This window comes from Xenopus tropicalis, chromosome 2, assembly GCF_000004195.4.
Source record: "Xenopus tropicalis strain Nigerian chromosome 2, UCB_Xtro_10.0, whole genome shotgun sequence".
Taxonomy (NCBI): domain Eukaryota; kingdom Metazoa; phylum Chordata; class Amphibia; order Anura; family Pipidae; genus Xenopus; species Xenopus tropicalis.
In genome coordinates this window covers 177458103-177484832 of record NC_030678.2, presented here as the reverse complement: position 1 = coordinate 177484832, position 26730 = coordinate 177458103, and the positions used below count along the sequence as shown (strand labels likewise).

The 26730-nt window shown below is 50.3% G+C and overlaps 3 protein-coding genes across 6 annotated transcripts in view; 2 read left to right on the top strand and 1 right to left on the bottom strand.

Moving 5' to 3' along the window:
* Positions 1–229: 229 nt before the first annotated feature.
* On the bottom strand, positions 230–11320 carry pgap2 (post-GPI attachment to proteins 2). 2 transcript variants are annotated; one of them, NM_001113006.1, is given in 13 exon segments: positions 230–1240; positions 1485–1593; positions 6364–6470; positions 6937–7186; positions 7189–7192; positions 7812–7824; positions 7826–7832; positions 7834–7920; positions 7922–7929; positions 7931–7945; positions 7947–7956; positions 7958–7962; positions 11032–11320. In NM_001113006.1, coding segments are annotated over 13 exon segments (747 nt in total). In that variant the 5' UTR covers positions 11036–11320; the 3' UTR covers positions 230–1112.
* Positions 11321–11547: 227 nt separating this feature from the next.
* taf10 (TATA-box binding protein associated factor 10) lies at positions 11548–15249 on the top strand. 2 transcript variants are annotated; one of them, XM_031896005.1, is made up of 5 exons: positions 11548–11838; positions 12890–13041; positions 13276–13340; positions 14271–14418; positions 14795–14944. In XM_031896005.1, the coding sequence occupies exons 1-5, from the start codon at positions 11670–11672 to the stop codon at positions 14882–14884; spliced, it is 624 nt and encodes a 207-aa protein (XP_031751865.1). In that variant the 5' UTR covers positions 11548–11669; the 3' UTR covers positions 14885–14944.
* Positions 15250–18553: 3304 nt separating this feature from the next.
* nup98 (nucleoporin 98) overlaps positions 18554–26730 on the top strand; it is a 35312-nt gene continuing 27135 nt past the window's right edge. The window contains exons 1-8 of one of the 2 annotated variants that reach the window (XM_031895676.1): positions 18554–18792; positions 19459–19499; positions 22652–22756; positions 23898–23999; positions 24117–24296; positions 24859–24995; positions 25589–25696; positions 25808–25991. In XM_031895676.1, the coding sequence (XP_031751536.1) occupies positions 22681–22756; positions 23898–23999; positions 24117–24296; positions 24859–24995; positions 25589–25696; positions 25808–25991 (787 nt within the window). In that variant the 5' untranslated portion in view covers positions 18554–18792; positions 19459–19499; positions 22652–22680. 2 annotated transcript variants of the gene reach the window in all.

The following is a 26730-nucleotide window of genomic DNA, read 5'->3' as shown; positions in this document are numbered from 1 at the left end:
CACCCACCCTGGCATTTCCCCCAATAAGGAGGGTGGTAGAAATGAATTTATATTTGGTGTTACTTGCCCTTTAAAGTGATGCTATCATCCCATGTTACACTATGAACAGACCTAATCAGATGGTGCTTCTCTATTTTGCCCCCAAACTTGCCCCCGGGTGGTACCCCAGTATGGCCCCAGTCAGGGGGCTGCCGCGCTGGTTCTGCCCATTTCGGGGGAGGAAAGGAACTGGGGAATCACAATGAGTTTAATGCGGAGTCGGAATTACAGATACAAAATGTCGGTACAATCGCTCATTGGTAGAAAATCACTAAAAATCATTAAAAACCCTCAGAACTGGATCATGAAACTGCCCCCCGATGCAGAGTTGGGGGTGTTAGTGTAGGGGTATTGGCTCCTTGTCTCCCTACTGCTCCCCTGTGTAATAAATGGTTTCTCCCCTTCTGCTGTCACATGGATTACTGGCCAGCCAATAGGGAATAAGCTCAGTCTCCCCTCTCATTGGCTGACTGTAGGATTGTGGGAAAGACCTTTCCTAGGCATAAGCCACTCCCTCAGTGTTTACATATATGTATATTATTAACTGAATGAGTTGCCCCGGGGAGAGGGTATTTCAGGGCACTGGTGTCCATTCTTGGCCGGGTCTGGGCACTGAGTATCCATGGCAACCTCAGCTGATATATTGATTTGGGCCTCTACATGGATCAAGAGTGGCAGAGTGAGCAGCCAATGTGTGTGGCCCCAAACACAATGCATTCTGGGCTATTCTGCTTGTCTCTCCCTCCCACTGTGGCCCTTTAGTGCCCTCGGCCTTCATTATGGAACCCCCATCCCCTTTAATGAACCCCAACTCCAGTCACAGTAGAATTCGGGGCAAGATTAGCGCTATGGCAGCAGCAGATTTATAAATATAATTAAATATAAAAACAACCAATCGGCACAAGGTAATGAGTCTCGCTAACGAGCGCGGTGATTGTCTCCACACAGTACAATGGTCCCACGTCCCCTTCCTGCCCCCCTGTGGCCTCTCTATAGGGGCACCCAGTATCCCCTCTGCCTGTAGGGCCCCGGGGGGGGGGCAGATGGGTAGGTACGATGGAAGGATAACAGTCTCAGATGCGCTTATCCCCCGGCGAGCAGATCATCAGCTCTTTATTCCCGAAGTCCCACCAGGCCGTCATGTGGAAGCCCATGTTGGACAGAACCACCAGGTACTCCAGCAGGGCAAACACGGTGTAGACTGCAAGAAGTAAGGAGCGATTAATGGGGGCGCTGTTCTACTGTAACCCTATGGGAATCCCTGGCCATTGGCTGCAAGTGGAGGTGAGCGGTACTGCAACTAATCAGCAATAACCACTTTATTTGGCTGAAAGGGAGGGGGTCCCTGTGTATTTCAATAATATCCGGGCGCATTGCTGCTATAGCAAGAAGTGTTGCTTATACGCAGAAACATAGCAACCGTCTCACAACTCCCTGCAACCTACCTCCAGCCTCACAGTACATATTGTGCCAAATGTAAACCAAAATGGACGACAGGAACATCAGCAGGTAAAAGCCGAAGAGACGCTTCTTCCAGGCGTAGGATGTGCGCTCCTAGAAACGAGACGGGGGCATTAGGGTTAGTATTGGGGTGCCACAGTACAAGGGGGCATTAGGGTTAGTATTAGGGTGCCAGACGGGGGCATTAGGGTTAGTATTGGGGTGCCACAGACAGACGGGGGCATTAGGGTTAGTATTGGGGTGACACAGTACAAGGGGGCATTAGGGTTAGTATTAGGGTGCCAGACGGGGGCATTAGGGTTAGTATTAGGGTGCCAGACGGGGGCATTAGGGTTAGTATTGGGGTGACACAGATGGGGGCATTAGGGTTAGTATTGGGGGTGCCACAGACAGACGGGGGCATTAGGGTTAGTATTGGGGTGACACAGATGGGGGCATTAGGGTTAGTATTGGGGTGCCACAGACAGACGGGGGCATTAGGGTTAGTATTGGGGTGACACAGATGGGGGCATTAGGGTTAGTATTGGGGTGCTACAGACAGACAGGGGCATTAGGGTTAGTATTGGGGTGCCACAGACAGACTGGGGCATTAGGGTTAGTATTGGGGTGACACAGACAGACGGGGGCATTAGGGTAAGTATTGGGGTGACACAGACAGACGGGGGCATTAGGGTTAGTATTGGGGTGACAGATGGGGGCATTAGGGTTAGAATTGGGGTGACACAGACAGACGGGGCATTAGGGTTAGTATTGGGGTGACACAGACAGACGGGGGCATTAGGGTTAGTATTGGGGTGACAGAAGGGGCATTAGGGTTAGTATTGGGGTGACACAGACAGACGGGGCATTAGGGTTAGTATTGGGGTGACACAGACAGACGGGGGCATTAGGGTTAGTATTGGGGTGACAGACAGGGGCATTAGGGTTAGTATTGGGGTGACAGACAGACGGGGGCATTAGGGTTAGTAATTGGGGTGACAGACGGGGGCATTAGGGTTAGTATGGGGTGACACAGACAGACGGGGGCATTAGGGTTAGTATTGGGGTGACAGACAGGGGCATTAGGGTTAGTATTTGGGATGACACAGACAGACGGGGCATTAGGGTTAGTATTGGGGTGACAGACGGGGGCATTAGGGTTAGTATTGGGGTGACACAGACAGACGGGGGCATTAGGGTTAGTATTGGGGTGACAGATGGGGGCATTAGGGTTAGAATTGGGGTGACACAGATGGGTGCATTAGGGTTAGAATTGGGGTGACACAGACAGACGGGGGCATAAGGGTTAGTATTGGGGTGACACAGACAGACGGGGGCATTAGGGTTAGAATTGGGGTGACACAGACAGAAGGGGGCATTAGGGTTAGTATTGGGGTGACAGATGGGGGCATTAGGGTTAGAATTGGGGTGACACAGACAGAAGGGGGCATTAGGGTTAGTATTGGGGTGACAGATGGGGGCATTAGGGTTAGAATTGGGGTGACACAGACAGACGGGGGCATAAGGGTTAGTATTGGGGTGACACAGACAGACGGGGGCATTAGGGTTAGAATTGGGGTGACACAGACAGAAGGGGGCATTAGGGTTAGTATTGGGGTGACAGATGGGGGCATTAGGGTTAGAATTGGGGTGACCACAGACAGAAGGGGGCATTAGGGTTAGTATTGGGGTGACAGACGGGGGCATTAGGGTTAGTATTGGGGTGACACAGACAGATGGGGGCATTAGGGTTAGTATTGGGGTGACAGACGGGGGCATTAGGGTTAGAATTGGGGTGACACAGACAGATGGGGGCATTAGGGTTAGTATTGGGGTGACAGATGGGGGCATTAGGGTTAGAATTGGGGTGACACAGACAGATGGGGGCATTAGGGTTAGTATTGGGGTGACAGATGGGGGCATTAGGGTTAGTATTGGGGTGACACAGACAGACGGGGGCATTAGGGTTAGTATTGGGGTGCCACAGACAGACGGGGGCATTAGGGTTAGTATTGGGGTGACACAGACAGCACGGGGGCATTAGGGTTAGTATTGGGGTGACAGACGGGGGCATTAGGTTAGTATTGGGGTGACAGATGGGGGCATTAGGGTTAGTATTGGGGTGCCACAGACAAATGGGGGCATTAGGGTTAGTATTGTGGTGCCAGACGGGGGCATTAGGGTTAGTATTGGGGTGCACAGACAGACGGGGGCATTAGGGTTAGTATTGGGGTGCCACAGACAGACGGGGGCATTAGGGTTAGTATTGGGGTGACACAGACAGAGAGGGGCATTAGGGTTAGTATTGGGGTGACACAACAGACGGGGGCATTAGGGTTAGTATTGGGGTGACAGAACGGGGGCATTAGGGTTAGTAATTGGGGTGACACAGACAGACGGGGGCATTAGGGTTAGTATTGGGGTGACAGACGGGGGCATTAGGGTTAGTATTGGGGTGACACAGACAGACGGGGGCATTAGGGTTAGTATTGGGGTGAAGATGGGGCATTAGGGTTAGAATTGGGGTGACACAGATGGGTGCATTAGGGTTAGAATTGGGGTGACACAGACAGAAGGGGGCATTAGGGTTAGTAATTGGGGTGACAGATGGGGGCATTAGGGTTAGAATTGGGGTGACACAGACAGAAGGGGGCATTAGGGTTAGTATTGGGGTGACAGATGGGGGGCCATTAGGGTTAGAATTGGGGTGACACAGAACAGACGGGGCATTAAGGGTTAGAATTGGGGTGACACAGACAGAAGGGGGCATTAGGGTTAGTATTGGGGTGACAGATGGGGGCATTGGGTTAGTATTGGGGTGACACAGACAGATGGGGGGCATTAGGGTTAGTATTGGGGTGACACAGACAGATGGGGGCATTAGGGTTAGTATTGGGGTGACAGATGGGGGCATTAGGGTTAGAATTGGGGTGACACAGACAGACGGGGGCATTAGGGTTAGTATTGGGGGTGACACAGACAGACGGGGGGCATTAGGGTTAGTATTGGGGTTGCCACCAGACAGACGGGGGCATTAGGGTTAGTATTGGGGTGACACAGACAGACGGGGCATTAGGGTTAGTATTGGGGTGACAGACGGGGGCATTAGGGTTAGTATTGGGGTGACAGATGGGGCATTAGGGTTAGTATTGGGGTGCCACAGACAAATGGGGGCATTAGGGTTAGTATTGTGGTGCCAGACGGGGGCAATTAGGGTTAGTATTGGGGTGCCACAGACAGACGGGGGCATTAGGGTTAGTATTGGGGTGCACAGACAGACGGGGGCATTAGGGTTAGTATTGGGAAGACACAGACAGACGGGGGCATTAGGGTTAGTATTGGGGTGCCCACAGACAGACGGGGGCATTAGGGTTAGTATTGGGGTGACACAGATGGGGGCATTAGGGTTAGTATTGGGGTGCTACAGACAGACTGGGGCATTAGGGTTAGTCATTGGGGGTGACACAGGACAGACGGGGCATTAGGGTTAGTATTGGGGTGCCACAGACAGACGGGGGCATTAGGGTTAGTATTGGGGTGCCACAGACAGACGGGGGCATTAGGGTTAGTATTGGGGTGCCACAGACAGACGGGGGCATTAGGGTTAGTATTGGGGTGCCACAGACAGACGGGGGCATTAGGGTTAGTATTGGGTGCCACAGACAGACGGGGGCATTAGGGATAGTATTGGGGTGCCACAGACAGACGGGGGCATTAGGGTTAGTATTGGGGTGCCACAGACAGACGGGGGCATTAGGGTTAGTATTGGGGTGCCACAGACAGACGGGGGCATTAGGGTTAGTATTGGGGTGACACAGACAGACGGGGGCATTAGGGTTAGTATTGGGGTGCCACAGACAGACGGGGGCATTAGGGTAGTATTGGGGTGACACAGACAGAGAGGGGCATTAGGGGTAGTATTGGGGTGACACAGACAGAGAGGGGCATTAGGGGTAGTATTGGGGTGCCACAGACAGAGAGGGGCATTAGGGTTAGTATTGGGGCTGCCACAGACGGGGCATTAGGGTTAGTATTGGGGTGCCACAGACAGACGGGGCATTAGGGTTAGTATTGGGGTGCCACAGACAGACGGGGGCATTAGGGTTAGTATTGGGGTGCCACAGACAGACGGGGGCATTAGGGATAGTATTGGGGTGCCACAGACAGACGGCGGCATTAGGGTTAGTATTGGGGTGCCACAGACAGACGGGGGCATTAGGGTTAGTATTGGGGTGCCACAGACAGACGGGGGCATTAGGGTTAGTATTGGGGTGCCACAGACAGACGGGGGCATTAGGGTTAGTATTGGGGTGCCACAGACAGACGGGGGCATTAGGGTTAGTATTGGGGTGACACAGACAGAGAGGGGCATTAGGGGTAGTATTGAGGTGACACAGACAGAGAGGGGCATTAGGGGTAGTATTGGGGTGACACAGACAGAGAGGGGCATTAGGGGTAGTATTGGGGTGACACAAGACAGAGAGGGGCATTAGGGGTAGTATTGGGGTGCCCACAGACAGACGGGGGCATTAGGGTTAGTATTGGGGTGACACAGACAGAGAGGGGCATTAGGGGTAGTATTGGGGTGACACAGACAGAGAGGGGCATTAGGGGTAGTATTGGGGTGACACAGACAGAGAGGGGCATTAGGGGTAGTATTGGGGTGACACAGACAGAGAGGGGCATTAGGGGTAGTATTGGGGTGCCACAGTACAAGGGGAAGCATTTCTAGCCAAACTATTGGTTGAGCTTTAGTTCTCAATTACAATGACATTTTAGTGCAGACTGAGCTTGCCCACATCTGGGCCCATTTACCCACAATTCCCCACACTCCCGGGGCCACACTGACGACCCCATAGAAAGACATAAAGCGGGGGCACTTACCTCCAGGCTCCCCGAGCCCTTACGCGCCACGCGCCACAGCGAGCAGGTCACGAACATGTAGCCCACCGAGAACAACATGAAGGCCATGAAACCCAACTTATGGACCTCTGGGGAGACAGAGAAGTTCTACGTAGAACCCAACAAGCATGGTTATCTATCTATTAGACCCAACCCCCACCCACATTTACTTGCAGAACATGAATCCTGGGGGGGGCACATCCTACGTCCCTTCATGGAAACCGCTATGGCAGCACCGCCTATTGTCTAAGCAAGAGACCAACACAATGCCTACAGAAGGGTTAACTCTTTATAAGAAAGAGCAGGAGGGCCCCCATGATTGGCTGAAAGCAAACCCTTCTACTTATAGAAATGCCCCCCCCCCCCCCCATTCCTGCATACGTGTCTAGTCGGTCAGGCCATATGGCTGAAACTGGCCAAACTGCCCAACCACCTCCGGGCAGAGGAGACAAAAGTATTTGCCCCTGGTTTGTAGGTGGGGCGGGGCTAATACTGGGGGTATCTCTAACACATCTGCCCCCCCCGCCACACGATGTTGGTCTCTCCCGGCCCTACCATAATTCTCCGAGGATGAGACGTAAGTCAGCAGGATGAGGAAGAAGATTTCGCAGCAATTCAGCAGGAAGTTGAGGTGACAGAGCCGGGGGTAGGCGGGGCTGGAGCAGGGGGTGCCCTGATAGTAGTGCAGGTATGCCACGCCCACGAGGAAGCGAGGGGCAGAGTGAAGTCCAATGCACAGTCGCCATATGTATCTCTGGGGGGTCTCTCCTCCAATAGCGGCACTGACTGACGGCAGGTAGTTAGGACCTGAGGGAGAGAGGGGGGGGGGAGAGAGTGAGGGGAGGAGAGAGAGGGGGAGAGAGAGAGAGGGGGAGAGAGAGTGAGGGGAGGAGAGAGAGGGGGAGAGAGAGTGAGGGGAGGAGAGAGGGGGGAGAGAGAGTGAGGGGAGGAGAGAGTGAGGGAGGAGAAGGGGGGGGAGAGAGAGGGGGGGAGAGAGTGAGGGGAGGAGAGAGTGAGGGGAGGAGAGAGGGGGAGAGAGAGTGAGGGGAGGAGAGAGTGAGGGAGGAGAGAGAGGGGGGAGAGAGTGAGGGAGGAGAGAGTGAGGGGAGGAGAGAGAGGGGGGGAGAGAGAGAGGGGAGGAGAGAGAGGGGGGGAGAGAGAGAGGGGAGGAGAGAGTGAGGGAGGAGAGAGAGGGGGGAGAGAGAGGGGGGAGAGAGAGAGGGGAGAGAGCCGAGGATCTGGGTAAATGGGTAGGTATATATCTGTATGTACACTGGGGGGGGGGTAGGTGTAGTATATATCCCACCACCCTGGGGGCGCGCCCCAATCATACATGTGCACCAGTATCACTACTCTCAGCGGGATTATCGGGCTATAACTCTTCGGGTTACGCGGGGGCACCGTGGCCGGGGGGTCTCACTCACATCGACCAGTGGCATGCAGTTCGTCTCGGCTGAAGTTGAAGAGGAGGGACCAGACGATGCAGAAGAGGAAGGCAAACAATGGCAGGGAGACCGTGCCCACCGCAAACGTAGTGAATGAATGAGACAGAGCGAGTTGGCCCAGCTCAGGGCCACGGAAGGCTGTATGGGGGGAATAACATGAGTGGACAGGGATCTGTATAGTCCACTGCTGTATGGGGGGGAAATAAATGAGTGGGACAGGGATTCGTATACGCTCCCACTGCCTGCTATGTGCGGGGTAAATCAACATGAGTGGGACAGGGCTATTTCCTTGTATTAGTCACCTGCACTTTTGTATGGGGGGAAATAACATGAGTGGACAGGTCGAATTCCTGCCTATCACTGTCACTTGCCTCTACTGCGGGGAAAATAACTCATGAGCTGGGACCAGGGAATTGTACTACCTCACTCTGCTAGATACGGTCTTAAATGCAGTTGGGCACAGGGAATCCCTTGTCATACCTTGTCATGCCTCCGTATGCTGCTGGGAAATACATGAGTGGGACAGCGGATCTTTGTATATCTCACCCGCCTCTGTATCGGTGGCGGGGTGATATCCTTATAGTGGCGACACGGGACATCTTCTGTATAGTCACTGCTGTATGGGGGAAATAACATGAGTGGGACAGGGAATCTGTATAGTCACTGCCTGTATGGGGGGAAATAACATGAGTGGGACAGGGAATCTGTTATATAAACTACAGTCACGTGCTGTATGGGGGGAATATCATGAGTCCGGGAGTCGAGTTCTGTAATTTATATGCGTCACACTGCCTGTCAAGGTAGGGGGAATAAAATCATGAGTGGGACAGGGAAATCTGTACTGATGTATGTTCGGTGATAGTGGAAATAATTGTTAGTGGGGGGATCACTTGTATAGTGGGTGCTGTACTGGGGCGGAATATTACATGAGTGGGGACATGTCGGTCTCGATCTGTGGGTATAGTCATGGTGGCCTGTATGGGGGGCAATAACATGAGTGGGACAGGGATCTGTATGTCACTGCGAGTGCTAATGTGGGGGGGGAAGGTCAACTCATGAGTGGGACAGGGAATTGCTGCTGACAAACACTAGAGTGGGCACTGGCCTGCTAGGGGGGGAGTGCATGAGTGGACAGGGGAGCTATAGTTCAACTCTATGGTATATGGGGGGGAAGGTATCGTGAGTTGAGGGACTTAGCGGGCCCGCCTGTATGGGCTAGAGAAATGCAAAACATTGTAGTGGCGCTTAAATGCGGAACTCTCGGGGTAAGAATAGTCAGGGCTTGGTTGCGGTGTAATGGGGTTGTGGAAAATACTCAAAATGGGAGTGGGATTCAGGGGTTGCGCGACAGGGGGCATGATTGGGCAGACTAGGGGGGGAGCGATAGAAACAGCCAAGAACAGGGGGAGGAGCAAGACACGAAAGGGGCGGTGCAGGAGGCAGACAGGGGGGAGCAGCAAGACAGGGGGGGGAGCAGACAGGGGAGGGATGAGAAGGGGACAGACAGGGGGGGAGCAAGCAGGGGGGGAGACGGGGGCGCAGACAGGGGGTGCAACGGGGGGAGCCAGGGGGGGGGCAGACGACTGAGCACCAGACAGGGGGATCCGCTCTGGGACCTGTATAGTCAGTGCCTGTATGGGGCCACAGTCAGGAATCCCTTGGGGTAAGGGCTCTGGCACACAGGGAGATTAGTCGCCCGAAACAAATCTCCCTTATCACAGGTGACTAATCTCCCCGAACTGCCATCCCACTGGCAAAAATGTAAGTCACCAGTGGGATGGCACACGCTGCGCAGGCAACTTTGTTGCCTCGCGTGTGCCAGAGCCCTAAGGGGGGGGTGTAAGTGTAGATCCCCCACTGAGTATATATAGAAATGTCACTGGGGGCAGAGACCCCTTACTCCACTGCCCCTACACACAATACATCAGGGCACAGGAGTGTGTTAGTTACTGACGGCGAGTGTGTTAGTTACTGACGGCGAGTGTGTTAGTTACTGACGGCGAGTGTGTTAGGGCGAGTGTGTTAGTTACTGACGGCGAGTGTGTTAGGGCGAGTGTGTTAGTTACTGACGGCGAGTGTGTTAGTTACTGACGGCGAGTGTGTTAGTTACTGACGGCGAGTGTGTTAGTTACTGACGGCGAGTGTGTTAGGGCGAGTGTGTTAGTTACTGACGGCGAGTGTTAGGGCGAGTGTTAGTTACTGACGGCGAGTGTATTAGTTACTCACGGCGAGTGTGTTAGTTACTGACGGCGAGTGTCTTAGTTACTGACGGCGAGTGTCTTAGTTACTGACGGCGAGTGTGTTAGTTACTGACGGCGAGTGTATTAGTTACTGACGGCGAGTGTATTAGTTACTGACGGCGAGTGTGTTAGTTACTGACGGCGAGTGTATAGTTACTGACGGCGAGTGTCGTTAGTTACTGACGGCGAGTGTGTTAGTTACTGACGGCGAGTGTTATAGTTACTGACGGCGAGTGTGTTAGTTACTGACGGCGAGTGTATTAGTTACTGACGGCGAGTGTATTAGTTACTGACGGCGAGTGTATTAGTTACTGACGGCGAGTGTGTTAGTTACTGACGGCGAGTGTATAGTTACTGACGGCGAGTGTGTTAGTTACTGACGGCGAGTGTGTTAGTTACTGACGGCGAGTGTATAGTTACTGACGGCGAGTGTATTAGTTACTGACGGCGAGTGTATTAGTTACTGACAGTGAGTGGGTTAGTTACTGACAGTGAGTGGGTTAGTTACTGACGGCGAGTGGGTTAGTTACTGACAGTGAGTGGGTTAGTTACTGACAGTGAGTGGGTTAGTTACTGACAGTGAGTGGGTTAGTTACTGACAGTGAGTGGGTTAGTTACTGACAGTGAGTGGGTTAGTTACTGACGGCGAGTGTATTAGTTACTGACAGTGAGTGGGTTAGTTACTGACAGTGAGTGGGTTAGTTACTGACGGCGAGTGGGTTAGTTACTGACAGTGAGTGGGTTAGTTACTGACAGTGAGTGGGTTAGTTACTGACAGTGAGTGGGTTAGTTACTGACAGTGAGTGGGTTAGTTACTGACAGTGAGTGGGTTAGTTACTGACAGTGAGTGGGTTAGTTACTGACAGTGAGTGGGTTAGTTACTGACAGTGAGTGTAAAGAGACCCCCATAATGGCTGCCTGAGTGGAGGCGGGGGGGGGGGGGGTGGATCAATAAAAAGAAAGTCCCAGCTCCCGGGAGGCGGACACTCACCCACTTGCTCAGTGAATCAATGTCGGAGCAATTTGGATCCGGTTTTCACTCTTGTGGTTTCCCAGTCCGTTTTCGGTCTGCGAACTCCGCCATATTGCTACACCCAAATACTGGCCTCAAGCAGCCCCTGCCCCAGGGTAAAGTCCAGCCCGCCGGCTCCTAACAGCCCCGGTTTGGTTGCCTGTGGCGCTTTTCACGCTCAGAAGAAGGAGTTGGTGTCGCGCCTCACTGTCAGTCTGACTCCCATGCACTTCGCTAAGCTCATTTCCGTGTGTAGCAACATGGCGGCACTCTAGCGTGCCTCAGCACGTAACCAAGCGACATCCAATCACAGTCTGGCTTTGTTCAAATCCTAACGCAGCTTTGCTATCACCGCTTTGATTGGCAACATTTTAAGCCAGTAAATGGCCGCGCCCTGGCAGGTAGCCAATGGGCTTTCTACGTAAGGTTATGTTTCTCCTGAGCTGTGTAGCTGCCGCATTGGCCGGTAGGGGGCGCTGGGACACGCCTTGCAGGAAGATGGCGTAAAGGCACTGCCCGTTGTTTTGGGGAGGAGATTAAGTGGAGGAGCTGTTTCCGGGTGTTGACGGAAGTTCCTGTCCAAGGGTGAAGATGAGCGGGACGGAGACAGCGCCAGACTCTCTATCTGCTATTGCCTCAGTCCAGCCCGGTCCGGCCCCAGAGAGTAAGCCCAGCCCGGCAAACATTCCCAAACCCGGGCCTGCCGCGGCCTCTGCAGCTGCTCTACCCGGGAGGGACACGGGGGAGCGAAGAGCCAGCGGTGAGCGGCAGCAACTGAACCGGAGAGGGAGGGGGGGGTACTCACAGGGGACTGGGACTCCAGGAAAGGCCTGGGGAGAGAAACCCAAGCATGGAGGGGAAAGGGAGAGCCGGGGGGGCAGCTGGAGCAGAGAGGGGCCCGGGGGGGGCAGCTGGAGCAGAGAGGGGCCGGGGGGGCAGCTGGAGCAGAGAGGGGCCCGGGGGGGCAGCTGGAGCAGAGAGGGGCCCGGGGGGGGCAGCTGGAGCAGAGAGGGGCCGGGGGGGGCAGCTGGAGCAGAGAGGGGCCGGGGGGGCAGCTGGAGCAGAGAGGGGCCCGGGGGGGGCAGCTGGAGCAGAGAGGGGCCGGGGGGGCAGCTGGAGCAGAGAGGGGCCCGGGGGGGCAGCTGGAGCAGAGAGGGGCCCCGGGGGGGGCAGCTGGAGCAGAGAGGGGCACCGGGGGGGGCAGCTGGAGATGAGAGGGGGCCCCGGGGGGCAGCTGGAGCAGAGAGGGGCCGGGGGGGCAGCTGGAGATGAGAGGGGCCCGGGGGGGGCAGCTGGAGCAAAGAGGGGCCCGGGGGGGGGCAGCTGGAGATGAGAGGGGGCCCCGGGGGGCAGCTGGAGATGAGAGGGGCCGGGGGGGCAGCTGGAGATGAGAGGGGCCCCGGGGGGCAGCTGGAGATGAGAGGGGGGCCCCGGGGGGCAGCTGGAGATGAGAGGGGGGCCCCGGGGGGCAGCTGGAGATGAGAGGGGGGCCCCGGGGGGCAGCTGGAGATGAAAGGGGTCCCGGGGGGCAGCTAGAGAGGAGGGGGCTGTCATAGCTGAGAATTGCCCTTTGCTAGGGCAGGGGGTAGGAGTGGTGCCGGGGGTGAGAAGGGGAACGTATGGAAGGAGCTGGGTGAATGGACCTGTTTCGGGGCAAATGGTGCCCACTGGGTTGTACAATGGGGAGTACAGTTTGGGGACAGATAGGGTGGGGGGGTATTTGGAGAATTGGGCGCAGGTAAGTGCCCGGCTGTGTGACTATTGCCCAGTCCTTTCCAATTCCAATGTATGTTCTGTTATTGATCCTCCAGTCCCTGCATCAGCGGCTGCTGCCCCCTCCGAGGGATCCCTCTCTAATGGCGTGTACCTGCCCCCGGGGGTGGCAAATGGCGATGTCAAACCTGTCATTTCCACTACCCCCCTGGTGGATTTCCTGATGCAGCTGGAGGACTATACCCCTACGGTAAGTGTCCCTTGGGTCTGTATGGGAAATGCTGTGCCCTAGGGTACTGGGGGGGGGCAGTGCCAGGCATTTGCCCCACCTTACACAGTGTCAGGGTGCAGCTTGTGCCTACAGAACATCATTTCTCTGTATGTATGTATATCTGTTGGTGGGAGCTGCCATATTGTTTCCCTGTATCATTGCTTGTATCTGTTCCAACATTTGCTTTACATTCCTTCTCCCGATTTCCTGCAGATCCCAGATGCCGTCACTGGATATTACCTGAACCGGGCCGGGTTTGAAGCATCCGACCCACGCATGTAAGTACAACTCCTGCTGCCATACGTTATTGGCCCGTGGGTACCGGAGCTTCTCAGAGCCCTGTAGCAGTTGCCTCGACTAGGAAGAACCTTCCCTTATTCTGGCCAGCCTGTAGCGCTAGGTTATGGGCCGCCGTGGCCAGTAGCCGTTTGCTCTGTGCCTACCAGGAGAGCTGACAGTCACGCTTATGGCCACAGCAACTGGAGGCCTAAATAGGGGTTAAAGTGCCCGTTCTGGTGCTGCCATTCCGTTATATGTATTATCCCTCTTTATTATTGTTTATCTTGCTTTCTAGGAACTGTAATGTAATTGGTGGAGACTCGTTTGGTGAGATTGCCAAATGAGCGGATCTTCTCCACCTACAGTGGGCAATACCGGGCTAGGGCCAAACCATCGCAATGGCAGATATCGGTTGGGTAGGCCCGTCGGGGGGTGCCCATACACGGGCAGATAAGCTGCTGAATTGGTCTGAAGGACCCGAATCGGCCCTTAAAGGAAAAGTAACACTAAACATTTTTAACTAAAAAATCTATTCTGCCCTCCCCCAATAATTGCCCTATCCTGAAATCCATTTGTTATTGTGAATGCATCAACTATGCGGTGATCGACTGATCGAGCCTAGCCTGACTCATTCCTATATACAGAAGTCAGGGGCTAGATCAGTCGATCACCGCATAGTTGATGCATTCACAATAACAAATGGATTTCAGGATAGGGCAATTATTGGGGGAGGGTAGAATAGATTTTTTTAGTTAAAAATGTTTAGTGTTACTTTTCCTTTAACCCTAGCAACCAATCAGAGTTGCTTTCATTAGTCTTACTGCAGTTATCCAATCAGGCCTGTATGGTGATTACTATGAGTTCAGCACAGCATCTGTATTGACTTCGCTTATTTTGAATTTCACACCGGATCCTCTCGATCTCTGTAGTGATCCGCTGACCCCACCGCTTGTCTCTCCTAGAATCCGGCTGATCTCCTTGGCATCTCAGAAGTTCATCTCTGACATTGCAAATGACGCCTTGCAGCACTGTAAGATGAAGGGGACGGCCTCCGGGAGCTCTCGCAGCAAAAGCAAGGTACCCCGCCAGCAAATGCCCTTCAGTGGGGCTATTGTGCCCAAGGTGCCCCTTTGTTCCGCCCAATGTTACAAGCAGCCAGTGAGAGAGCTCCTAGATCTCCTATACACATCTAGGTATGGGCTGCACCCAATAGAAATGAATGTGCCCTCACATTGCTGCTCCATAGTCAGGGCTGGGGGGTAAGTATGTAGGGAGCCGATTGGATAATGATTTTGGGGGTGGGGGTAGAGAGACCCCAGTAACCCCGAGATGATGCCCTCCTGCTCTAGTCCTGTGTCGGTGCCAAGGCACATACTTGGTACTGTCTGGGTCAGCGCCGGAGATTCTCCCTCTCTAGAGGCACAAGGCAGTCATGTGATTTCTCTTTGGGCAGGATAAGAAATACACTCTCACTATGGAAGACCTGACTCCGGCGCTGGCGGAATATGGCATCAACGTAAAGAAGCCGCACTATTTCACCTAGCGCTTCGGCCCAGCGGGCTTTCCCGTATCCCACGGACTGGCGGCACGGATCTCCATGTTACGCCCGGGGCAAAAGACTTTTAGGTCCCCTGAGGATCTTTATTGGGCTCACGTCATTGGTGGAGAGCCATGATCCACTCACCGAGCTGAACTGTCTCTATTGGGTATTTACCCCCGGGGGGGCATTGCCCAACTCACTGCCAGGAAATATTTGGCTTAATGGGAAGAAGCCCCAGTAATGTAGCAGTGTAAATATAAAGCCTGATTCCCTTCTTCCTGAGATTGCTAGAAAGCTTCATTAACCCCCCACACTTTTTTTTTTTTGTTTTTATTTTTAAGTGCCAACATTTATCTTCCCCCCCCCCCCCCCCCCCACTCCTGGGGAACTATATATAGTATATAAAGGCCACAAACTGAGAGTTTGTAGAATGGGGGGGGGGGGGGTTGAAGGGGGGGGGGGGCCTTCATCAAACGAAAGATTTTATTTATACTGATAATTATGTGGTAGAAAGCAATAAAGTTGTTTTTGTTTCCAATTTACTGACGACTCCCATTCTGTTCAATGCGCTATTCCAAATAGAATGGCCAATTCTAAGCAGCTTTTCAATTGGTCTTCATTATTTATTTTCCATAGTTTTTTAATTATTTCCCTTTCTCTTCTGAGCTTTCAAATGGGGGTCACTGACCCCGGCAGCCAAACAACCATTTCTCTGTGAGGCTCCAGTGTGTTGTTATTACTTTTCTTTCTGTTTAGGTCCTCTCTCATTCCAACCACATCCTGGTTACTAAGGTAATTGAGACCCTAGCAACCAGATAGCTGCTGAAATTCCGAACCGGAGAGCTGCTAAACAAAAAGTGAAATAATTACAAATAAAAAATGAAGACCAATTGCAAATTGTCTCAGATTATTACTCTCTACATCATACTAAACGCTCACTCAAAGGAGAAGGAAAGGCCAGTGACTGTTATCACTGACCTGAAACCCCCCCGACCGGTGGAGAAAACTGCCCCGGCCGGGGGTTAATGCAGCAGAGAGACCCCTCTTCCTTCTCCTCTAATAAAGATATTCTGTATAATGAACAAATGGGGTAAGTAGAAGTTATTGCCCCCCTCTCTAAAAACTGAGGGCAAGCAGTCTAATCTGGTTACTGCACATATCAGTCCGTGCCATAGCAACAGCGCAGGGTCTGCTTTACCTTCAGATTCACTTTTAGTACGTCATAGAATGGCCTATTAGCAACTTTTTCATTGGTCTTTGTTTTTTTTATATTTTATGCCTTTCTTTCTGACCCTTTCCAGCTCTCAAATGGGGGTCACTGACCCCGGCAACCAAACTCTATTGCTCTGTGACACTACAATTCTTATTGTTACTTTCTATCACTTATCTTTCTATTAAGGCCTCTCCTGTTCCTATTCCTGTCTCTCTTTCAAACTACTGCTTGGTTGCTAGGTTAAAATTAGCCCCTAGCAACCAGATCCCTCTTTAAATTCCAAACGAGAGTTGCTGAACAAAAGGTAAATAATTCAAAAACTGCAAGTAACAAACAAAGACCAATTGCAAATTGTCTCAAAATAGCACTCTACATTATACTAAAGGTTAATTTAAAGAGACGGTTCACCTTTAAGATAACTTTTAGTATATTATACAATGGCATATTCAAGGCAACGTTTCTATTGGTCTTCATTATTTATTTTTTATAATTTTTGAATTATTTCCCTTCTTCTGCCTCTTTGCAGCTTTCAAATGGGGGTCACTGACCCCGGCAGCCAAACCCTATTGCTCTGTGAGGCTCCAGTTTTATTGTTATACTTATGTTTTATCATTTATTTATTTTCCTGTTCAGGCCTCTTTTATTCATATTCATGTCTCTCATTCCAACCACACCCTGGTTACTAAGGTAATTAGACCCTAGCAACCAGATAACTGCTTAAACTCCAAACTGGAGAGCTGCTGAACAATAATTAAAAAACTACAAATAGTAATAAATGAAGACCAACTGCAAATTGTCTCAGAATATTTCTCTCCGCATCATATTAAAAGTTAACTGTTAACCCTTTTAAAGGGCAAAGAAAGCCTGAGCCACTAGGGGTGCCAGTTCATAACCAATTACTATTTCCCCAGGCACTTTATTTTTAATACATAATGCAGCAACCCATGGTGATTGTCTCCACAGGGGCCACCAGCAGCTTGCCGGCACCCCCTCACTGTATTGAGGAAGACTAACAGGGCTTTGCTACACAGGGGCAGGGGGTGACTGGGAAGCTGGATAGATAACTCCATACCTCCCAACTGTGAAAAGTCCCTCATTTCCCTTTGATCTCCTGCACTGAAGCTAAAAAGATACAATGTTTCTCAAACTTAATTAACAAAAGTACCTTTTGGCAGAGAGCCCAGAATTCGTAACAAGCATCACCTGCACTTAGATACAGTGTTTCTCATGTTTAATTAAATAAGTAGCTTTTGGCAGAGAGCCCAGAAAGGTAAAAAGCCCCCCCCCCTGCACTGAGATACAAGTGTAACTAATAAGCTAAACAGGTTTCTTGGGGGAATGGAGACTCACAGCCTAAAGGCCAACTTCACCTTTTTCAGCAAAACTGGAATAACACATAAAACAGGACCCCCCCAAACCCCCAGAAATGTGATCAAACTTTAAATCACCTGGGGGTGTGTGTCCCTCTTTCCGTTTTCAAAATGTTGGCAGGTAACTGCTCTTTTGTTTTGTGACCCAGGCTTTCCATATACACAGGGGCCCCCAGTGATCCAGCTGTCTGACTAACAGGCTCCCTCATTGGCTGCAAGTACAAATATCCCACATTTTGGGCTCATAATGGTTTCCCATAGTTTAACCCCCCCCATTTGACTTATTAGTCTTAATGCCAAGAATATAGGCACTATGGTTGAACGTGATGGATGGATGTCTTTTTTCAACCCAACTTACTATGTTACTATGTAGGCCACACCTCCTGCCCTAGCTGAGCTGTAATTGGACAGGAAGATTAAGGGGAGTCAGTCAATGGGCCTAGAAGCAATCACCTCAGACAATACCCAGGGGAATCAGCATCATGGAGGGGGGGCATAGTTTTGGGGGGAAGAGCCTGTAATACCCCTGTAGCCCATATGTACCCTCCCCAAACTAACTATAACTGCCCCTCAGGCTGGGCCCCAATCCAAGTCACTACAGGGCCCGCCCCACTGCTTGGAAGCCACTAGTCCCGCCCAGGAGGGAAAAAAGTTACTAGTCCCGCCCACCGGACCATGACACCATGCGCTTGCACGCCATATCTAGCGGGAGCGCGCACCATTACATTTCCAAGGAGCGATTTTTAAAAGAGTAGCGGGACGCTCGTCCCCGCCCCTTTCATACCCATTGGCTAACAGCATAGCCAATCCAGTTCTTCTATTCCTTGCGCGCCGCTCTCCACATAACTTGCGGGACCGCGAATCTAAAGCTTTACTATGCGTGTCATTTTGTCCTGAGACGTGAATAGAATTGCATCTCTCCTAAAACCAATAAACATCCCGACTCAGTCTGCGAGTTTTAATTGAGAGCGCAGGAATGAGTCACGTACTGACTAACCATCACGTGAGCAGAGCCGCGCACGCCATAGGGTCCCGCCGCTCAGCCAATCGTTATGAAGGGCGCGTAAAGTAGTCCCGACCTTTGTTTGACTGGCATAGGAAGCGGCCAATCCCATCGAGCGTTTGACGGGGGCGGGGCTCAGATCTGACGTTCTACCCCTGACGCCAGCGCCATATCGCTGGATGACGCACTTTAGCTCCCTTGCGTGACGGGAGCGTGACTGCCGGTACCGGAGAGTCTGGGGAAAGCGTTTTCATCTACTGCTGTGTTGGGCGCGTACGAGCTGAGCTTTTGGTTGGGGGCGCTGGTGTCTGGAGGCCGCGGGCAGGTAGGCGGGGAGAGAGCGTCGGGCTGAGGTGTGGAGCGCATGGGGATTAGTGGGAGGTGTGAGCCGCCCCCTCCCGCTGTAGTGCGGTGGAACAGTCCGCCTTATTGCCTAACCTTCTCCGGAATGTTCCACTTCCATGTGTGGGGGGCGATTAAACCTGATACCCAGTCACTGCTTCCCATATCCAGGGCAGGACTGAGTTCCACATTTCCGCTTGCTGCCGGTTGCTACCGGTTTCTGGTTAGTGACAGGACTATGTTCCGCCTGGTTCCGGTGCTGCTGGGTTCTCTTGGTTACTGACGGGCCTGGGATCCCCAATGCAGTGTCCCCAATGAAACCCCTCCCCTCTGATAGTGACAGTTTGGGGTCTCCCCTCTCTGTGCCATTGCAGCCTCCATAGGTTTCTCTGCTGCGTCTGTCGCACCGCTGCCTACGTCTCTGTCCCCTAATGTGTTTGTTTCTATTGCCCCACATGGGCGTGTCCTAATGTACTGCCCCAGTCAGGCCCCTCTCTCTGTTTCCTGTGTCTTGTGCTTACAGATAAGGAGGCTTTCCCCATACAGGGAATCTCATATAATACTCAGAGTACTTCCACCACTTTGTTTTACTGTAAATGTTTTCATAACTCAACCTTATTAGTCACTTTTGTTTTTGTGTTTTTTCCAGGGCCCTGAATCTGTTCAAGAGCATTCCATCTCCTCTCTCAGGTAATGTATTTCTTTTGTAAGAACTGGGACTATAGCGGGGTGCCTGTTACCCCAATGTTTCTATATATCTGTAACCTTGTTATGGGCTAAGGGGGCCCAGCCTGAAGGCCAGTTAGGGGGGGATTTGGGGTGAGTGCTTATTTGTGCCCTGGGTACCCCTGGAACTATAGCGGGGTGACTGTTACCCCAATGTTTCTATATATCTGTAACCTTGTTATGGGCTAAGGGGGCCCAGCCTGAAGGCCAGTTAGGGGGGGATTTGGGGTGAGTGCTTATTTGTGCCCTGGGTACCCCTGGAACTATAGCGGGGTGACTGTTACCCCAATGTTTCTATATATCTGTAACCTTGTTATGGGCTAAGGGGGCCCAGCCTGAAGGCCAGTTAGGGGGGGATTTGGGGTGAGTGCTTATTTGTGCCCTGGGTACCCCTGGAACTATAGCGGGGTGACTGTTACCCCAATGTTTCTATATATCTGTAACCTTGTTATGGGCTAAGGGGGCCCAGCCTGAAGGCCAGTTAGGGGGGGATTTGGGGTGAGTGCTTATTTGTGCCCTGGGTACCCCTGGAACTATAGCGGGGTGACTGTTACCCCAATGTTTCTATATATCTGTAACCTTGTTATGGGCTAAGGGGGCCCAGCCTGAAGGCCAGTTAGGGGGGGATTTGGGGTGAGTGCTTATTTGTGCCCTGGGTACCCCTGGAACTATAGCGGGGTGCCTGTTACCCCAATGTTTCTATATATCTGTAACCTTGTTATGGGCTAAGGGGGCCCAGCCTGAAGGCCAGTTAGGGGGGGATTTGGGGTGAGTGCTTATTTGTGCCCTGGGTACCCCTGGAACTATAGCGGGGTGACTGTTACCCCAATGTTTCTATATATCTGTAACCTTGTTATGGGCTAAGGGGGCCCAGCCTGAAGGCCAGTTAGGGGGGGATTTGGGGTGAGTGCTTATTTGTGCCCTGGGTACCCCTGGAACTATAGCAGGGTGACTGTTACCCCAATGTTTCTATATATCTGTAACCTTGTTATGGGCTAAGGGGGCCCAGCCTGAAGGCCAGTTAGGGGGGGATTTGGGGGTGAAGTGTTTGGGGAATGAGTTACGTTTGGCTTTATTTATATTTTGGCTTGGCAGGTTTTAACTGTTTCACATCGGTAGCGTTTCTCTAAGTAGTCCACAAGTAATATATATTGTAGCTAATTGTTAGCTTGTGGTATTTCAGATAATCAGCTTTTGCTTCATTGTTTCATGCTTCAGAACCAGTAGTGCAGTGAATATAAATGGCCAGACACATACTCCATTCAGTGGCAAACACATTTATATTTAACTGGGGATAATGTGGAATGAATGTATATTGGACAGTTTGGGGTTATAGTCCCAGGAATGGGTATAAGACTGGCAGGTTTGTATGCGCTCTGGGTACTTGGGAGCAATGGTATAAAGATTATGTATATAATTCATACGTTCATTAACGGACAGTATTGTGTTTGTGTGAATATATAGATATATACACCCCGTATACATTCTCAGCGGTTGTATTCTGCTGCTTTGTGTTTATAGGGAACATATGGGGAAATGTCATAAAAGGTTCAAAGTTTCATGCTGGTAATCCCCCTAGAGCAGCCAATCAGCAGGCAGCATTTACTGGGCAAACAAGATTTTGGTTGCTAAGGGTTTCTGCACCTGGTAGTTCCTTTTATTCTATATGTTGAGTAGCATTTGTGTAAATCTCTTGCTTCCTTCAGTCATGGAATTACAGTATCACCCCAAAATCTTGTGTATGTGCCAGAATGGGGGGCCTGATGCCCATGCACTGGCTACACCGATTCATGGTGAAGAGGGAGGGGGAAAGTTTAAGTAATTGGATGCCCCGCCTCTATGCATTAGAGGCGGGGCAGACAATAGATGATTGACAGCTGTGATTTTTGCAGGATTGTTGCAGGCACTGCAAAGGCTGTGCGAGGCATTAAGGGGGCTGTTCACCTTGGAGGTAACTTTAAGTATGATGTAGAGAGTAGTATTCTGGGACAATTTGCAATTGGAGGACCTGAATAGGGAAAACAAGTTACAAAAAGTAACAATAACCATAAAACTGGAGCCTCACAGAGCAGTAGTGTTTTGGCTGCCGGGGTCAGTGACCCTAATTTGAAAGCTGGAAAAAGGCAGTAGAAGGCAACTATTTCAAAAACTATAAAACAAAAATAATGAAGACCAATTGAAAAGTTGCTTAGAATAGGTAGTTAACACAAAGGTGAACCTCTTTTTAAGGTGCCACTGGGCCATTGAGTTTTTTGATATGTAAAATAAAGCTGTAACTTTTTATCATTTGGATTTGCTCTGCTCCTCTCATGTTTTGGATTTCTTTGGGGATCTTCTAGGGGACCCCTGCAGTGAGCACCCACCTTATTGTATTGATTCTGTAGGTGTGCAGCATTACATACTTGAATTTCCACTGGGCCATTGAGACATTACTGTTACTAGCCTTGATGTTTTATCCATTCAGGGAGCAGGGCTTGCAAGGAAAGTGCCATGGTTTGTGCTCCTAAATACCTGTATGTGTTATTTCTTATATCATCTATGCGGTATCCCAAGAGTCAGGCTTGTGTGTGTAGGTGGGTTAGTGAGTATCTGTGCGTAGGTGGGATGAGGGTGCCACAATGGCTGCTGTTTCACTGTTACACCCACACTTTCCCTTGTGGTGGCACAACTAACACTATCATAATAACAAGGGACGTAGGGGACTTTCCTTGGTACTACTGGTACTGGCACAGGAAACTCCCCGTATAAAGTACAGCGAGCCTTACCAGCCATTGGGCATCTGTAACCCAAGAAATGTTGCATTATTCCCACCCAGCCAGGGCAGATAACACAGAAAGCTGTAAGTGCCAAATATAATTCTCATTGCCCCATTTCATGTAAAAACAAGCACACGTAATGGGTTTTGTTACTCGTTATTGGGACCCCAGGGTTTTCCATATTTCGGATCACCATAAGGCAGCCAAAAACCATTGTTATATTATAAAAACTCCGTAAGATTGTGTGGCCACTGATGTGGGTTTGTGCCTTAGGGTCAAGTACCGGTTCTATTTTGTTATTACAGAGAAATGGTTTTTTTTTTAATGCATTTGCTTAAAGTTTGGTTTCTTCTCTTTCAGATTTATGACCCTTTGGAGCCCTTCTAAGGATGTTCAATAAAACATTTGGAAGCCCCTTCGGAACGGGCAATGGTGCCTTTGGCGCTACTTCGACTTTTGGACAGAGTAAGTGATTTTATTTAGGTGATTTCATGGAAAGCTTGATTTGGGGTGTGTATGTTGTAATAAATGTGTAAGTTTATGATAAAATGGGAACTAAACTGCATCTCCCACCTCCCCAAACTATCCAACTGTTTTACCTGCAGCATCGCACCATGTTTGGCCGCATCACCCTGCCATAGACAGTACTGAGAATTGCCCCTGCTAAAATCCACATAGAGACAATTATCAGTAAATGATCAGCATTGTCTGTTTCTGTAGCTGCTACAAGTAGCTCTGTGTCTTCATCCTTAGGGCCGTGACAGACAGAGATTAGTCATGGCGCTGGACAAATCTCCCTGTAATGCCATCCCACCGGCTAGAATGTAAATTCCCGGTGGGAAGGCAAACGCGGCACGCCGATTTGCCTTGAGAGGAAACTTCAGCAATGTCACCGCCACGTATGCCATCCCAAGGGCGATTTTACATTCTAGCCGGTGGGATGGCATTACAGGGAGATTTGTCCCGCGCCATGACTAATCTCCCCGGCTGTCACGGCCCTTAGTATGCAGTTCAGACTGGGAGCAGAAGTGATGAAACCAAACCTGGCAGCTACCAACCCTATTGCTTTGCAGACTGTTAGTAGAAAATAGTAAACTGATAAGTTTGATGGACAGGGGACTGGGGTTCTGCGCTCATCTGAAGAGTTAAAAGCCACCTCTCAAGTTTGATGTCCGTCATAAATCTCTGCTACTGCAGGCGACTAATCTCCCTAAAAAGCCTTTCCATTAGCAATGAAGGGAATGGCTTGTGGAAAGACCTATCAATTGCTTCGTATTTCTGAGGCAGGCAACTTTGTGCAACTTGGGAATAACAAAGTGATGCGTAGGCCTTTCCACTAGCCTTTCTCTTAATTGCCGGTGGGCAACCAAACACAGGAAAGTACCTTTGTATCTGTGAATATTTGCATTGCTGCCCATGCCAAAATGACTAGAGGCAATTTAGATTCACCTGTGGGGCATGCAGTTGCCTGTGGGCTACAAGTGCCCCATATTTTCTTACCCTAGGTATTTAGCTGTGTTAGCATTTTCACCAACAGCATGTACATTGTATTTGATGGTATGTGTATATGTTAATCTGAATCCTCCCTTCTATTTTTGCCTGATAGCAACTGGCTTTGGTACCACTCCTGCCACAGCATTTGGCTCTGCGGGTTTTGGCACAAACACAAGTACCGGGGGCCTGTTTGGAAACACACAGACCAAGCCAGGTGAGTAATGTTAATTGGATAGAACCCCCTTACTGCTCTCTCTCGTGTCTTGTCCTCAGTCTTGCAGAGCAAGATCAGTGTTCATCTGTTACATTTTTCCCCCTATTCTGTATCCAGGTGGCTTATTTGGGTCCACTACATTTAACCAGCCAGCAACCTCCTCCTCAAGCTCCGGCTTTGGCTTTGGGGCCTCAACTGGTACTACAAACAGTTTATTCGGGTCTACGAACACAGGCAGCGGCCTATTCGCCACTCAGAGCAATGCCTTTGGACAGGCCAAGCCGACAACCTTTGGAAGTAAGCAGTGCTCTTCTGGTATTCACACTTTATTCACACCTAATTCTAATGTGTAACATTTATTTGGATAAGTACCAGGTTTTATGCATGCACTGTTCTACTAGGTGAGGCCAAAATATGAAGGCTTGAAAGTGGGAAAGGTGGGAGATAACCATATCGGGGGTTTTGCAGAGGAGAACCCTAATAGTCCTACTCTGTATGTAGTAAGAAGGGTTGCGGGTAGAGAACCTACATCCTATATTGTGTAAGGAAAGTTTTAAAGGACTTTATTGGCTCCCAGAACTAGAGCCTGGATGTTTGGAATGTATGGATCTAGAAGAAATGACCGCTGTAGGTAATGCAACTATGAGGCGAGATTATAAAGGTACAAATTGTAGGGTTTCGTTAATTTGTTTAGACACTCTGGTGTGGAAATTGTGGCTTTGGCAAATAAATCATTTTGAATACATTTATGTAGCACCAGAGGGTAAGAGGGGGGTAGATCAGTTGGGAGTGACCGTTCTACTCCAGTAGCTTACGGAATTATGTTTTTCTTGGGATAACACTTTTTTACCTAATGCAGATTTTGGAACAAGCACCAGCACAGGGGGCCTCTTCGGCAACACGAACACAGCAAATCCATTCGGTGGGACCTCTGCATCTCTCTTTGGGGCGTCAACATTCTCTGCTGCTCCAACAGGAACCACAATTAAGTTTAATGTAAGTTATTTTTGTTGTGTAGAACTATTGGTATCCAGTCTGAAATAAAGCTGGTTTGTCGATGCAGAGTTCAGCATAGAAAGAGAAAGATAAACTATTAATATAATATAAATGAATCGAATTATTCGATGGTATTGGTACCAGGCCAGGACACTAAGGAAAGCAGTAAGCCTGAGTTTTTGGGTGGGAAGCAGCAACGGAATTATTCTCATGCTATTGATCGTTTTGTATGTCATGTTCTCATTGGTCTTTGTTTGCCTTTCCCCAAGATGGGTTGGCTTTTACAGATTATATTTTATTGCTATGTTTACACAATAGAGATTTAAGAAACAAGGACACAAAAATACCGTGGTACACTCTGTGCTAAATGTACACGTAGTGGAGCTTTTGTCAGACCACATATTCAAAGTCTCACTTTTGTGTAGATGCTTTGAGCACACTGGAGGTCATAATAAATCCATATTTGACCCACGTGGGGTCTCCAGGTGACTAGCCCTGCCATACAGTGTACAGACTGCCCTTTACCTATCAGTGTGAATTGTCTTATTTGCATTACTACGATCCTTAAATGAATCTCCTTATTGTGCTTTCAGCCCCCATCTGGCACGGATACCATGGCGAAAGGAGGAGTCACCACTAACATCAGCACCAAGCACCAGTGTATTACTGCCATGAAGGAGTATGAGAGCAAGTCGCTGGAGGTACTATTGCTGTTTTGGGTTACACAGCCTTCACATTATATTAGTGGCATCATCTATCAGGCATAATAGGGCCCATTGTTTCTGCGAGCCTTCATAAATTTTCTCTTTCAGGAACTCCGCCTTGAGGATTACCAGGCAAATAGGAAGGGCCCCCAGAATCCCGTTGGTGCACCCACAGGAACGGGCTTATTTGGCACCTCAGCAGCAACTTCGAGCGCTTCAACGGGTATCTTTGGGTCTACTGCAGCAAACAACAGCTTCTCCTTCGCTGGAAATAAAACTACCTTTGGTACAGGTTAGTTGCTTTTGCCTCTTATTTACGCACACACTTAACCCCCACTACACTCTCATTGTGAACTGCTGCAGTCAGAGCCTCAACCTCCACCTATAGTTTGAGTAGGGAAGCAAAGGAACCATCATGGTTATGGTGATGAGTGCTCTATTTAAAGGGGAAGGAAAGTTATTTTGGCATTTTACTGCCAATAGATTAGTCACATTAGTGCCACCTTTATTGCTTTATTAATTCTGCAGAAACAGTCCCAGATGCTCCCTCCATTTGTTTGGTAGCAGCTGCCATTTTAGCTTGGTCTCCGTAGCTTCCTGCTGCAGCTCTAGCTGTTGGTAGCTCAAATCACACATTCCGATGGGAGGGAGGAGTATATCCTTATGAATTCTTATGCAGGGGGGAGCAGGAGAGCTGCCCGACTCAGGCCCCGAGAATGAAGGATTTTTCTGAGAGGAAGTCTGAAAATAAGAAAAGAGAGCCTGTGTTTCTTTTGATAGAGGAGTCAGTGCAGTGTTTCTGTGGGTGCTTATGGCTGCGTTTACATTTACCTTTCTGACAAAGCTTAATTTTTACTAGGGATGCACCGAATCCCACATTCAGTTCGAGATTCGGCGGATTAGCATTTGGAAAGGGTTAAATTGTCAGGCGGCGATTTTTAACCCCTTTCAATCCTAATTAACACATGTTAGTTAGGATTCGGTTCGGGATTTAGCTGAGTGGTTTCGGAGGTTCGGCCGAACCCAAAAAA

Excerpts from the sequence above, each read along its gene's own strand:
- taf10 (XM_031896005.1), top strand. The coding sequence starts at position 11,670 with ATGAGCGGGACGGAGACAGCGCCAGACTCTCTATCTGCTATTGCCTCA. Across the intron at positions 13,042-13,275 it reads TGGAGGACTATACCCCTACG|ATCCCAGATGCCGTCACTGG; the intron begins GTAAGTGTCCCT and ends GATTTCCTGCAG. Across the intron at positions 13,341-14,270 it reads GAAGCATCCGACCCACGCAT|TGATCCGCTGACCCCACCGC; the intron begins GTAAGTACAACT and ends CGATCTCTGTAG.
- pgap2 (XM_031895635.1), bottom strand. The coding sequence starts at position 8,794 with ATGACTATACCCACAGATCGAGACCGACATGTCCCCACTCATGTAATA. Across the intron at positions 7,965-8,736 it reads TCATGTAATATTCCGCCCCA|CCTTCCGTGGCCCTGAGCTG; the intron begins GTACAGCACCCA and ends CCCCCCATACAG. Across the intron at positions 6,471-6,936 it reads CTCATCCTCGGAGAATTATG|AGGTCCATAAGTTGGGTTTC; the intron begins GTAGGGCCGGGA and ends CTGTCTCCCCAG.